A 15300-nucleotide genomic window follows, 5' to 3' on the forward strand; every position below is an offset into this window, starting at 1 on the left:
AGACTCTAAATTTTCTTTCCCTGCAGATATTGCCAGACTCTCCTCGTTTCTCTAGAATTTTCTTTTTTAATTTAAGAATCTGTTTCCCTTGATCTGTAAATTGTGGCAAAGCAGATTTATTTTTGTATCTTTTTTGTTCAGTGTAGGAGAACCCCTCGTTTGATCATGACCCACAACAGTTGCTTTTTGTTCTGTCACGTTAGTAGAGCGATGCCGCTCAGTTGAGATTGGGGCCTGCAAGTGTTGTTTTGAGAACATTGCAATCTATTCTCGACTCCTTGTTGCTGCAAAGGATGTTGTTGGTAGGGACTCTTGTGACAAAGCCAGGCGCTAAGCAAATGTAGTCATCCTGACAACTGAACAAGTAGTATCAAGGCAACTGTGTGGCTAAGTGGGACATTCAGATGAGAAGCAGTGTTCTACTTACAACTAGGAGATAGTAAGGACTGCAGACATTGGCAGTCGGAGTCGATTAAAATGTGGAGTTGGACAAGCACAGGTTAGACAGCATTGGACGAGCAGGAAAGTTGATGTTTTGGGTTGCCCTGATGAAGGGTCAAGACTCCAAGACTTTCCTGTTGCTCCGAAGCTGAATGACCTGCTGTGCTTCTACTTGGTACTGGTCTTTTGTATGTCCAGCCTCTGCCATCGAATTATATGCAAGGTGAAAATTGTTAATATGCCACAACAAATTCAATATAATCCTTTTTCTAACCTTATTTGGAGGAAGTACCTGTATGTTAACATAGCACATCTGGACATTACATTAGCCAAAGGCTGTTTGGATATAAATTGGCAATTCTGAGAATCAAATCCCTGTTAATTTGCTTGGCTCTTGACCCTATCAGGCTGCTATTCCAACCTCCCTCCTGGATGGTAACTAAAGGCCAATAAAGGGAATCGTGAGTCGTTCCTGTGGCCAACTTTGCAGACACTTCAGAGTTGAAGGTTGTTTTGAGGTGCTTTTCTCTGCGATAATCCTGAAACAGCCAGTCAGCTGTGAAAGGTTTAGCGCAACAGGCACCTAACAACCTTTTTGGGTGTCCTCCCAAGTCACAGTTCCTTCTCTTTTTGTGGTACGTTTCTTCATGCTACAGTGTTTCAAGGCTGCATGCAAACATTGCTACAATGTTTTGTCATTAGATCAGAAGTATTCTCTAACGTCGTGCAACCAGCAATGTGGATCCTGCTAAGTGGTCTTCTTGAGTCTTCCCATCTCGGACTGAATGCCGAAAGACAAAATGGGGATGAAGGACAAATTGATGCCTGCATCCATCTGTGTCTCTAATCCCTTTCTCCAGGAAAGGCTGTACCCAGAGAAGCAAGGAATTTTGGTCTGGTCTGCATCTGATCCTATTGGGATACTAAATCCCAAATGTGTAGTGTATTTTAGGTGGTGGAAGGCAGTTCTGTGACCAGACTGGTTTGTTTGTTTTGATCGTTTCAAGTGGGTGAAAAGATGCTTGCTTGAATTACAAGTTTTTTTTTTTTTGTTTGAATTTGCTCTGTCCCTTTCTCAGACTTTTTTTTATAAGAATGTTGAATTGAGAGTATTGCCAAAGTGATCCATTTTGGATGCTCGATATTGGTATTTTCCTTTAGAAACCTTTTTTAAATGAGCTGAGATGCAAATTAGTTTCGCTTAATGCAACTCTGCCATTTCGTATAAATGGGAGTGGGACCTTCCTTTCTTTGATAATTGGCAAAACTGTTGCTAGAATATCCCACCAGCTTCTGAGGCTGGTCTGGCTCTGCACCAGATGTGGTACATAACTTCCTAATCCTCTTGAGTAATCAAATTAAATAGTAATCTATTTAACTTCCTGCTTTAGTGGCTTTTAGAATGCGCTGTCTGAAATGCTGCAGGTAATATTCAACCTTTTTTGAGAAAAAGAATATTCTATGGTAAGATTAAACTTTTTACAAGATCAGTTTTTTGTGTCTTCAACAGGCATGTGGCTAACTTTCCAACTCCTGATCTGGATTTGAACTCTTGAGCTTTTGGAGTGCTGCTCCTTTGTCAGGCGAAGGAGCAGCGCTTTGCAAGCCTGTGATTTCAAATAAACCTGATGGTCTATAACCTGGTGCTGTGTGTCTTCTGACTTTGTCCACCCCAGTCCAACACCCGCACTTCCATATCATGGATTTGAACTGTAAAACTCTGATCTTCAGCTAAATTCCTTTTTTGGGTTTGGAAGGTTTTGTGACATTGTTTGAGATGCTGTACTTTGTTCCCTTCCTGTAGGGCATTCGATTTGATCCCGAAAATCCGCAAACTCTCCGGTTGGAATTTGCAAAGGCGAACACAAAGATGGCCAAAAGCAAGCTGATGGCTACACCTAACCCCACGAATATGCACCCTGCCTTGGGAGCACACTTCATTGCCCGGGACCCTTGTAAGTACTAACTCTTTCTTTATCGTGTGGCATCAAGGTGACTCTCCAGTCTGTGTTTAAATACTTGCATTGAGCAATCCAATAACGAAACCATGAGGAATGCCTTTGCAATTCCAGTTGAAGCATTGCAGAGAGCAACTTGTGCGGCATTAATCAGTGATGCATTACATCGATTTGTTGGTATCGCAGCAGGGAAATTTTAAGGCACGTTCATCTTTTTTCCACCCTTTTTTTAGGTCCCCACTGCTGTGTCCCACCACCACGCTTCCTCCAGCCGCTAGGATGGGATGCTGATCACGGATTCCTCCAAGGCCAGTCAGTACCACCCCACATGTGGCTGAGAGGTGCGCTTCTGTTGTGGTGGACTGGGTGCTCTTAGTTCAAAACTCCCTCCTCCACACCACCCCCACCCCCCACCCACCCTGCACCTCCCCACCCAAACCTCCAATTCTTCCGTCTGAAGGTGGTGCCCTTCGCTCAAGCACTGTGTATATGCTCTAGAATAGCTGAAAGTGTCACTTTGAACTGGTCATCTGACCACTTCAACAGTCCTTAAATGGAAACCTCCTTTGTCACAGGACATGTCATTTTAGAGCTTATTCCTATTCATTCCATGTCACTTAAAGTTGTACAGCATGGTCCAACTCTTCGATACAAACCAGCTATCCTGAACTGACCTAGTCCCATTTTTCCAGCATTTGGCCCATATCCCTCTTAAAACCCTTCCTATTCACGAACCCCATCCAGATGCCTCTTTAAATGCTGTAATTGTACCAGCCTCCTCCACTTCCTCTGGCAGCTCATTCCATACACGCACCACCCTCTCTGGAAAAAGTTGCCCCGGGGTCCCTTTTAAACCTTTCCCCCCTCAACTTAAATCTTTGCCCTCTAGTTTTGGACTCCCCTATCCATGTTCCACGTGATTTTATAAACCTTTATAAGGTCGCCCCTCAGTCTCCAATGCTCTAGGGAAAATAGTCCTAGCCTATACAGCCCCTCCCTGTAGCTCTAACCATCCAACCCTAGCAACAGCCTTGTAAATCTTTTCTGAACTTCTTGAAGTTTTTAACATCTTTCCCATAGTTGGGAGACCAGAGTTGCACGCAGTATTCCAATGTTGGCCTAACCAACGTCCTGTACAGCCACAACATGACCTCCCAACTCCTGTACTCAGTACACTGACCAATGAAGGAAGCGTACCAAATGTTGCCTTCACTATCCCGTCTAACTGTGATTCCATGTTCAAGGAACTGTGAACCTGCACCCCAGGGTCACCTTTATTCAGCAACACTCCCCAGGACCTTACCATTAAGTGTATGAGTCCTGCCCTGATTTGCCTTTCCAAAATTCAGTAAGTCACATTTATCTAAATTAAACTCCATCTGATCAAAGTCCCATTGTGCTCTGAGATAACTGCCTTTGCTGCCCAGTACACATCCAATTTTGGTGTCAAGTGTAAGCATACTCACCATTCCTCCCTAGATTTACTTCTAACAATACCTACATTCCATCTCTGTACTTGATGGATTGTTTCTTGGGAGAGTTAAAGCATTAATTTTATGATCTGTATTGTGGAAATGGCCAACTATAATGCTATCGTCATGTGCAATAACGATTTATTTCCCAAGCCTCTGCCAGAAAGCATTGCCTCTCTCTAAAGCACTCGGTTGTTCGAAGCGCTGCTGACCCCAGACAATGTTGACCATATGGCCAGAGAGAATTGTACACCGTGCTAAGTGACCATCCAGCTAGATGTACTGAAGTAATTAAGACAAGAGTCTTGCTTTTAAGAGAAAAATTTGCATTTCCCATGGGGAAGATGTTTTAACCGTGCAGAACAGGACTTGAAGCCAGGTTCTCTTAGCATATGGATTGTTGCTAATTGTGATCTTGGGTGCTTCCAGCAATTCTGCACTTGCTTTTGAGTAAGTCTCTAATTGCTAATTGGGTTAAAGCAACAAGAATAATGTTAAAACTGAATGAATTGTTTTTAAACAATTCGATGAGAAAGGTCAACTTTGCACTTTAAGCATATGGATAATATACGTTTCTGTTGGCTAAAGAACCAGGGGCTAATCAGCCAGGAACTGATTTGTATGTGGGGTAAGTGTTCCAGTTGGGTCACATTCGTGGCTGCTGTAGGGTGTCAGCTTTCACGTGTTCAATCAACTCGTATTCAATCAAATAGCACAGCAATTTAGAACTGAATGGAAGAGCTTCCACCCCCACCCCCAGCTAGGCCTGAAGTGATTATTCTTTTTACTCCCTAGATTTGAATTAATCAGCATTCTTAATGGGCAATAGGAAAGCATATTACCCACCAGTTGTAGATTCCATTTTGTATTTGTCTTCATGTTCAGCATGTTTGATTTCTTGTGACTGAAGTTTAATCCATTGCTATCTAAATTAACCTAACAGTCTGACTTTTCCTCCTCCTATCCCTTCTAAATCAAAAGACTGGCTTTGCTGCCCTTATTTGGTAGGATTAATAACCTATTGAAGAACCTGGGTATAGGCAGCAAGGTTTACTTTGGGTTGGATTTCTGATGAAGAGTATCTTTGCCATCGCACTTGAACACCAAATCAATGCCATTGGTGAGATTGTTATGCACCCATATTGTACTGGATCTCGACATTAGTGCACCTTTTGTTGCTGGCGCTCTCCCTGGTGGGCTGACCACCCTCGCTGCTTCCCTCATCTTACTGACTATGTCTGTCTCTCCCTGCCTGACCCGCGACAGGCATTTGCACAGCTACTGATGTGGTGGATGAGGCACCCAGGTCTGCCTTGCATAAGAATGTTCTATCATTTTGATTTATGTTGGGGTGCTAAGGATGAAGCCATTACACAAAACAAAGGTATCATTGGCAGTGACTCAACATACCCATTTTCTAGAAGGATGTGTTGATTGACTGGGAGTCCTCCCAGTGATGGTCTGTAGTGCTGATCCTGCCAGGAAACCTATCATCGTCCTAGCTATAAATAACAAGGTGTAGAGCTGGATGAACACAGCAGGCCAGGCAGCATCAGAGGAGCAGGAAAGCTGACGTTTCGGGTCGGGACCCTTCTTCAGAAACGTCAGCCTTCCTGCTCCTGTGATGCTGCTTGGCCTGCTGTGTTCCTCCAGCTCCACACCTTGTTATCTCAGACTCCAGCATCGGCAGTTCCTACTATCTCCTGAGATAGTCCTAGCTTGTACTGTATAGTGGTGCAGCTGCCCCTCCAGAGTTTTCAGCCTACTATGACAGAGCGAATCTCTCTGGCGATTGTCCTCTCTCGTTCCTAGCTACATCAATGACTGCATATGTGTGTGGTACTGCCAACCATTCTGTGACTGAGGAGCTCCTGTTGCCATTCTGCCTAGAAACCATTGGATGGGAAGTGCGTGCACTCGTCATTAATTTGGCTTGCTCGTCCAAAATCCCATCAAGCCCCAGGCTTGGGCAGCACGGTGGCTGTGGTTAGTACTGCTGCCTCAGAGCCGGGGACCCAGGTTCAATTCCACCCTAGGGCAACTCTGTCTGTCTGTGTGGAGTTTGCATGTTCTCCCCATGTCTGCATGGGTTTCCTCCAAGTGCTCTGGTTTCCTCCCACACTGCAGGTTAGGGTGGATTGGCCATGCTAAATTGCCCATAGTGTCCAGGGATGTGCAGGCTAGGTGGGTTAGCCATGGGAAATGCAGGGGTGTGGGGATTAGGTAGTGGACCGCATTTGTGCGGGGGATCTCTTTGGACACTTGGCACAGACTCGATGGGCCAAATGGACTCTCTCTGCACTGTAAGATCTATTATTCTGTGACTGATCTTAACATGCATTGGACATCCAGGTCCTGATCCCTGAGCAAAAGTCTCTCCTTGCATTTCTGGTGTTCAGCTGCTCTCGAGATTGAAGTTGGCTGCAAACTCTGATACAACACTTCCTGATATTTCTGGTGAACTACGGATGTACTGTAGGAAATTACAAACCAAGAAGCTAACTTTAAACCTGGTACACTAACAGCCGGTTAGCACTATATTGGCACAAACTCCAAATATTTGCCAACCTGATATTCCTACATCTCCCACCTGTTCCAATTAATGGAGACAACTGATACTAAGATTGTGCTTCATCAGATCTGAATTGGTACTTGCGTAGTCATTAAGGAAAAGTTTACCTTTTTAATCTGTAAAATCGTGTTGGTAAAACTAACCATGGTGGCCTTTTTGAGAAGCGTTAAGTCAATTTGAATGACGTTAATCAGATGAGCTATTTTAAACCGAAGATGGGGAATGTTCTTCTGTTACAAATCGCTGGAGAAACTCTCAAACAAAAAACCGGAAGAATGATGGATGCTGGAAATCAGGGAAACAAACAAATTGCTGGAAAAGCTCAGCAGGTCTGGCATCATCTGTGGAGAGATAAGCAGTTAACATTTGAATCCAGTGACCCTTCTTCAGAATGCTAATATTAACCTATTGTTTGAATTAGTTTGGCAGTGATGTACAGAAAATGCTTTTGCTTTGTACATGTGGGCCATAAGTATGGGACTAACTATGAACCAAATGTTGAATGTGAATGTTCTTGTCCTAGTTGCCTTCCATTTGTGTGGCTATGGTACCATGAGCATATAGGATTGGTTACTAAGAAGATGAACTTTCAAGAAAACTGGAATTAACCTGTATTTTCAAATATGTCCATCTTTTTGTGAGCTTTGGCTTGAACATCAACAAAAAAAACCTAAGTTATTGTGTGCTGTTTTGGTTGCCAAAGGACATGTAAGCTTTGGAGAGAGTGCAGAGAAGGTTCATCAGAATGTGGCCCGGTCTCTAGGGCGTTAGCTATGAGGAAAGGTTAAAAAGGCTAGGATTCTTTTCACTGAAAAGACAGCGGCTGAGAGGGGACCTGATAGAGGTCTACAAATCTGAGAGGCATAGATAGGGTGGATAGTCAGAGGCACTTTCCCAGGGTTGAAGTTTCAATTACAAGGGGACACAGGTTCAAGGTGAAAGTTTTTAAGGGAGATGTGCAAGGAAAGTTGTTTTTTTTTAATGCAGAGTGTGATAGGAGCCTGGAACGCACTGCCAGAGGTGGTGGTGATGTTTATAGAAGCTTCTGGATGGTTACATGAATAGGGAGGGAACAGAGGGATACGGACCAAATAAGGGCAAAAAGTTTGTTAAGTTTTTAGTGAGGACATGATTGGCACCTATTCCTGTGCTGAAATTCTCTTTTGTAAAGGCTGTTGGATGTATTGAAGCCTTTGCTTTACCTTGCACATGATGATCTCTCCATGTATTTAGTTCCATAACATCTGGATTCAAAATGATGGAAGCCGTTTTTTTTAAATTCAGACAGTTCCATCTGATGGAAACCCAAAACACACACTGGGTGGTTTTCGGTTGAGACAGTTTATATCTTGGTATATTCTAGGGAGGAGAGACCCATGTAAAAATGTAAACCTGGTTTCCAATAACTCGTGAATACAGGTTGTGCTCTTGTTGCCTGTTAGTAATTTGTTATAAACTTCCACAAGTCAACGGAATAAATCAAGCTAGTTATCAAGTGAGGAGCGATGGGTTAAGTGGGGATGCAAGAACAAAATGTTTTCACTGGAGGGTGGTGAAAATCTGGAACTCTGCGCCTGTAAGGATGGTAGAGACACAAACCCTTGTATCATTGAAGAATTACTTACATTTCCCATTCTCATTAATGGGATGAGGGTGTTGCTGGCTAGGCTAGCATTTGCCCAATGGGCAGTAAATGCTGGCCCAGAGGGCCACTGGGGATGTTCAATAAATGCTGGCCTAGCCAACGACACCCTTATCCCACAAATGAATTGGGGGGGAGGGGAAACTACACGTTTATGTCAAGGCACCAACAGTATGGGCCAAAAACGTCAGCCTTCCTGCTCCTCTGATGCTGCTTGGCCTGCTGTGTTCATCCAGCTCTACACCTTGTTATCTCAGATTCTCCAGCATCAGCAGTTCCCACTGTCTCTGGGATTAGAATAGTTAGGTTGTTTTTGACTGGCAACAGGGCCTTTCCTCTGCATCGTGGATCTCCTGACCAAGTCGAGTTACCTGCCTGGGCTTGAACTCTGCGTGCGTTTTTTTTTGCATCTCGCTGGCGTTCTGATGTGTTGCTGACGCTTTTGTGGCTTTCTTCCCTTCCAAGGTTGACTGGACTAAATGTGCGACTCTGTTCTTTTTGTGTTTCAGACGACCTCGCGGGAACAGCACTAATCCCTGCATCTCCAGAGGCCTGGGCTCCTTATCCACTGTACACAACAGAACTGACCCCTGCCATTCCACATACTGCGTTCACCTACCCTGCTGCTGCAGCAGCTGCTGCACTTCACGCTCAGGTAACTAACGGTAGCTGTGTCAGCAACCGAGCACTCCCAGCACCTCTCTGCACAGGTCCCGATTTCTTCCTTTGAGTCCAGTTATTTTTTTTTTGTTCTGCTCACGAAACAACTCTTTCTCTCTCTCTCTCTCTCTCTCTCCTTTTTTTTGTTTTTGTACCTGATCAGCCACAGTTTTCTTACTAATACACAGGCCCTATCCAATCGACTGCCGCATCGCCAATCCTTACTGCATTGAGACAGATTTTTTTGCATGGATCACACACACACACACTACTTTCATTTTGGATCTAGGGTCAGTAAATGGTGCTGTAACTAGTCTAGAATGAATTAGACACACCTTGTTTTCAGGGGTCAAAGGCTTGTGGTTGTGCAGGATAACTTCAAGCAAGAATGGATTATTAGACGAATTCAGTAAGTAAAACCTAGATTTTCTTTAAACGTGAATGCGTTGTACTTAATTGTTTACTTTTTGTGTGCAGCGGTACGTTGCTCTATTTGACGCTGTGTTGAAGGACAGGCAAGAGCTACCTTTTAGTCCCTTTTTCTGTCCTGTTTATTAAAGTCTAATTAAAAATGGCTTCTCCATGGCAAAAACTCACTCCAAGTTGAACTTTGTACAGAGGTATACATACCACAGGGTAGTACCCAGACATTGTAGCCCTCTTCGTCCGAACAGTAAGGATAGAAACATTATTCCAGTGTTACTTGTGTTACATTAGGAAATAAATGCTCTGTTTGGATGCACAAACCAAGGTAGGTGTTTTTTTCCCTAAACAAATGAAATGTCCTAGTGCATTGGAATGCAATTCAGACTCATTCCTTCCCTTTTCAGGGATAAGGGGGGGAAAAAAAATGAGCATTTCCAAGCTGTTTCCTGTCTGCTTTTCAAAAGCAAAACTATATTAAATTTGGTTACTAAATATTTTTAACTTTAAGTTTTTTTTTACTTTTTCTGTAAACCTACCTTGGAGCGAATCAGATACCTCAGAAATGTTGGCGCAATTTAGCACAAAAAAGTTTTTGGATGAGTAGTCGAGATGATAGGAATGAATTGACTGCAATCTCTTGGACATCAAAACTGCTTTTAAATCTGCTGACATGCATGTCCCATGCAGTGTTAAACTTCAGCCACTTCTTTTTAAGGATCATTCTACTGCACTGATATTCATGTTTTCAGACTATTGTGCGCAGACCAAAACAAGTTAAGGGCTAGCCAAGCAAAGATTCAAATCCCTGAACGTGTAAATCTCCATTTGAAAGACAAATGGTGTTAGCTCTCTAGTGTGCTTTCCAAGATACACTGGGTATAACTATATGTAGGAACAAAATTATTACAGATGCTGGAATCTGAACTGAAAATGACAAATGCTGGAGATCACAGCAGGTCAGGCAGCATCCGTGGAGAGAGCTGATGTTTTGGGTCTAGACAACTCTGCATCGGAGCTGACGAAAACTATATGTTTAAACAAGAACTGTTTAGCACCTTGAAGGGTGCGATCTGGCAGTGTCCACGTAAGGTTCACAGCACAACGTCAGGGACACTGCTTCACTTCATCTGCATGACCTTGTATGTTCCTCCCTTCCCCTGCTTCTCTCCCTACTATCTGAGTTTCTAAATAGTTAGAGAGGAAAATGTGTGCAGGTGACCCTTATGGCCTAAAGCAAGCTCCAAGATCTGGCTGCTTTTCAAAATTCCTGGAACTTCACAATTTGAGTCTACCTTTTAAATATGCCACGGTGGCTCAGTGGTTAGCACTGCTGTCTCTCAGCGCCAGGGACCTGGGTTCGATTCCAGTCTCTGACTACTGTGTGGAGTTTGCATGTTCTCCCTGTGTCTGTGTGGATTTCCTCCAGGTGCTTGTGTTTCCTCCCACAGTCCAAAGATGTGTAGGTCAAGGTGGATTGGCCATGCTAAATTGTACATGGTGTCCAGGGATGTGCAGGCTGGGTGGGTTAGCCATGGGAAATGTAGGGTTTCAGAGAGTGGGGGTGTGTCTGGGTTAATGTCTTTCAGGTTGCTGTGGACTCTGGGTCAAATGACCTGCTTCCACACTGTAGGGATTCTGATTCTGTGGCAATCCTAGTTCCATGTTTGATGTATCCCTTCCCTTTTTTTTTAATTTGGAAAGGCAGCAACAATACAAAGTATTTGCTGCTGCAGCTAAATTTTTACTAATGTTGTAAGCATTCAGCTAGACTTTGCTAATTCCATAACTACTTCTTGACCTGACATTCCATTTAATCATGACTTTTTTTTGGTTTGAATGCCAAGAAGTGTGTAATTTGAGTTCCAATTTGGAACTTCTGCCATAACTGCAGATGTCAGTGACTGTCTGTCTGTCTGAGTAGGGGTTGATGTGAAGGGAGAGAGAGCAGTTTCATATTGATTTTTATTTTGGCTGTTTTGAGTCCAACTGCAGTCTAGCTTCCTGTCGGTCAGTATTTATAAGTAATTTGCTCAAAAACTATTCACACTTTGCAAAGCTCACAAGTTTCTGTCACCTAGTTGTGGAAATGTCTTTTTGATTTGCTTTATTGTCATGTGTACCTAGATACAGTGAAAAGTTTTTTGTTTTGTGTCCAGTACAGGCAGATCATACCATACAAAGTGCATTAGGGTAATAGAACAGAGCAAGGAATACAATGTTACAGCTGCAGAGAAGGCGCACAAAGAGCGAGGTCAACGTTTAAATGTAAAATTTGAGGTCCATTCAGAAGGTCTGATAACAGCAGGGAAGAAACTGTGTACTTGAATCTGTTGGTATACATGCTTAAGCTTCTGTATCTTCTGCCTGATGGAAGAGGTTGGAAGAGATTATAATCGGGGTGGGAGAAGTCTATGATGGCTGCCTTTCAGAGGCAGCAAGAAGTATAGATGGAGTCCATGGCTGGAAGGTTGGCTTGTGTTGGTCTGGGCTGTGTTCACAACTCTGTGGTCTCTTACCACCCTGGGCAGAGCAGTTACCATACCAAGCTGTGATGCATCCAGAGAGGATGCTTTCTGTGGTGTATCTATAAACATTGGTAGTGGTCTTTGTGGACATGTTGAATTTCCTTGGCCTCCTGAGGAAGCTTTTTATGCGGCGAGAGATTGGATTTTGAGGTGATGGTGGAGAATATACCAAAACACTCATTCAACCCTTACTATCCACACACTTGTGGGTAGTATTAAATTTGGGCTAAGTGCATGTAGATGGGGTTCTGGCCTAGAATAGGACACAGTGAAAATAAACTAAAAGATCCTATCCATTATTCCCATAAATATCAATATTTGATATTTTGGTCTTGAACATCCACAGTTGGGATTGGCGTAGCTTTTCCTTTCCTATCAATCCTTCACCATGTTATTGTTTCTAAATGCTGAGTCCACTAGAATGGACAATGTGGAGACTAATCTGATCCATACCCGTCAACTGTGGCCCTTGAGCCCAGAATGTACCCTTTAAAATCGGCAGGACTGCTTTTGAGTGTTCATCTAGCTTGGCTGATGAGGATTTCTCTGCCAGACTGAAGCATCAGATCTGACTGAAAATATTCTTGGTGCAGTGTCTCAAACCCCTCTTTGTAATGGAGTGCTCTCAAAGGAATGGCAAGTTGCAGACTGAGTCCTGAAGAGGTGTAAAGCTGTTTTTAGTCCATTCTGCTCCCCCTAGCTAATTTTAATTAGAAACCACAAAGGGTTGTTTTGCAGGTAGCAACTATAACTTCCAGATTTGATGGCTTTTTTTTGTCAGGTGGATCACAGTTTGTCTGGAGCTTGTTAAAACAGCTGCACCATGAACTCCAGTTAATGCTAACTAAATGAAGGCTGGGTTATTTTTGACTTGGTGCTCCAGATGTAAGCTACCTGTTTTGTTTTTGTTTTTGTATTGAGCATTGGAGGGGGAGAGGTGCTCCTTATTGACAGTAGCTTAGATGTGAGATGAAATGATGCTCTTTGCGGTCCCTTGACATTCAGTTTAATCTGTGTGGTTGATCACCAGTATTTTGCTTTGAAGCTTTCCCTTTTTCTTCTTGTGGGAGGCAAAAAGAACCAAAATTCAGCCTTGAGATTCTAAAGTGTCACCCCAGGCTATCTGAATAATGCACGCTGCTGATATTGCTGTACGTTCTCTAATAGAGAGAAATCGATGTCTAAATATTTGTAAATGTGTAGGTTTTGTTGCTGTTGGACTTAGCCCAACTGGAGTGTCCATGTAAAATGGACCTGTACATGGCTGCAGAGAATGCTTTGTAGCGCTTGGTGTATTGCAGTTGGCTGGATGGTTTTGTGAAGCCAACAGCATGGGGTTCAATTCCCATCACCAACAGAGGTTTCCATGAAGGACTCTCCTTCTCAACCTCTCCTTCCCTGAGGCATGGTGACCATTGGGTTAAATCACCAGTCCTCACAGAGCAGCCTTATGGTCTGGTAAGACTATGGCAATTTGATAATGTATTATAATGATTAAGTTGACGGCTTGAGGCAATAGAGAGTATTTAATTCAAGCAAAATACTGTGGCTTCTGGAAATCTAAGTCTTAAACAATACCTGTAGGTTTTGTTGCAATTGGAGAGAGAAATGACCAAACTCCTGGGTTTGGATAGAAACATTTTGCAGGGATATTGGGGATGGGGGAAGGCAGGAGATTGGAACTGTGTTAGAATTGGTGCTGGAGCAATGGTTTGAATTGCTTCCTTTATCACTAATGATTCTGTGAATATAACACTTTTTTTTTTTCTTTAGAAATTTGCAAATCTGGAATTGGGCTGAAGAGTCGAGCAACTTGCAAAGTGTTGCCTGGCTATTCTTTGGAGCTTTTGCAATCCGGTTTCATGTCTGGCAATGTTGACTGACTTGTACACCATGAAAAGCCCCCAACCATGTTCCCATAGCCCATTCGTGGAAAACGTTTTCTGGTCAAGGTTGCTCGACATAACTCTATGTCAACCACTTGATCCTTGCTTGGCAGCAGCAGATTTTATCCAGCTGTTATGAGAAGTGCAAATTTCACCTGCTATTGCAGCTCTGATCCTGTTGTTCAGGAACTGCACTGGCTGAGTTTACCTCATCTGCCTTTTGACTTTTAAACACATTCTAAATTTTGCTGCCCCTATAATAGCTCACTCCGATTCCCTTCACCTTTTTGTTGCTGTTGAACTACAACAACTCCTCCAGCAACACCTTGACTTGGATTTTTTTTTCCTAAATCCCTCTCAGTAACAACCCATTTCAATATTATCCCATCCGGCCCTACAACACACCAGAGATTATACTACTGATTCTAGCCTCCTGCATGTTCTCAATTTTGATCTTTTACCACTGTTGGCAGCTTTACCTCCACTATCTAGGTCCTAGGGTCAAATTTGCCCTCTAACCCTCTTTTGTAGGCACTTCATAATCCCTACCTGTTAAATCTCCTTGTACTTTGCTATCAACTTTTTGAATCTTGCAGGATTGTGTATTTTATTGCATTTAAGCACTAGATATATACAGGACAGGTATGTTCTCTAAGGAAAATCAGGAGGAAGGAAAGACTTCCAACCGCTGTAGGAAATGGGTCACCCTCTCCTCTACCACTACCACCTCCATCCTGGCTGCTGCTGCCACCTAAAATGGCAACCTCCATGTTTTAAACTGTTTCATACAGTAAGGTGTAGATTGCAATCTGTTCCAGGCCCCTCTCTGTGCTCGGTCATTGAAGCTAATCAGTTTTGGATCTGTATCTAACCAGAATAAAATAGCTCACGACAGTTTCTGTGACAATATTTATCTGAAGTTCATCTCCGAATGACGTCATCAACTTTTACTCAGTTCAAATGTATCTAGGGTAAATGCTCAACTCGAGGGTCTTGTCTGGAAAGTTTCATCATTTGAAATGCTTCCAATGTTGGTTTGTTTTTTACTTTGAGGCTCTCTATAGAGTTGGGGAAGTGTGTTTGAAGTTCCTTGTTGCAGAATTTTGCCACACCACCATGTTTTGTTTGTGATGAGCTGTTTGGAGATTTTTGAGAAGGGTGTTTTGAGTTGGATAGGAGTAAGAATTGCCTTCCATTCCCTCCATGGGGAACAGGAAGTTATGGCTTTCAAAACCAATTGCCTCATGTTGGAGTAGTGAGATTATGGCCCTGTTTTAGCTGGGATCTTGGTATGTACTTTTGCCTACTTTTAGTTAAGGCTGCACATCTTAATTTCTACAAATCTGGAGCTGACTTTATCCCCCAGAGAACTTTATGTGGATGCTGTGATCCATTCCTGCACTATAGATTAGTAATCATAGTCATGCAGCATGGAAACAGACCCTTCAGTCTGACCATAATCCCAAACTAAACTAGTCCCACCTGCCTGCTCTTGGCCCATATCCCTCAACTTTTCTTATTCATGAACTTGTCTAAATGTTTCTCTTTTAAATGTAACTGTACTTGCATCTACCGCTTCCTCTGGCAATTCATTCCACACACGAACCACTGTCTGTCTTTGTCTTTTTTTAAAAAAAAAGTTGCCCTTTGTATCTTTATTTTTTTCCTCTCACTTTAAAAATATGACCTGCCTTGAAATCCAACCCCTTCTTCCCCCG

General features: G+C 43.0%; 1 protein-coding gene across 3 annotated transcripts in view; it reads left to right on the forward strand.

The window, feature by feature from the left end:
* The window catches only part of LOC109916829 (RNA binding protein, mRNA processing factor 2), a 69718-nt gene that overhangs the window by 38546 nt on the left and 15872 nt on the right, over window positions 1–15300 (forward strand). Inside the window, exons 4-7 of one of the 3 annotated variants that reach the window (XM_048617115.1) lie at window positions 2246–2396; window positions 2633–2740; window positions 8595–8740; window positions 9092–9154. In XM_048617115.1, coding sequence (XP_048473072.1) covers window positions 2246–2396; window positions 2633–2740; window positions 8595–8740; window positions 9092–9121 — 435 coding nt within the window. In that variant the 3' untranslated portion in view covers window positions 9122–9154. The remainder of the gene's footprint in view (window positions 1–2245; window positions 2397–2632; window positions 2741–8594; window positions 8741–9091; window positions 9155–15300) is intronic. The other 2 variants (XM_048617114.1, XM_048617116.1) reach the window with 2 other exon arrangements.

This window comes from Rhincodon typus, chromosome 36 (genome assembly GCF_021869965.1).
Source record: "Rhincodon typus isolate 14 chromosome 36, sRhiTyp1.1, whole genome shotgun sequence".
Classification (NCBI taxonomy): Eukaryota; Metazoa; Chordata; class Chondrichthyes; order Orectolobiformes; family Rhincodontidae; genus Rhincodon; species Rhincodon typus.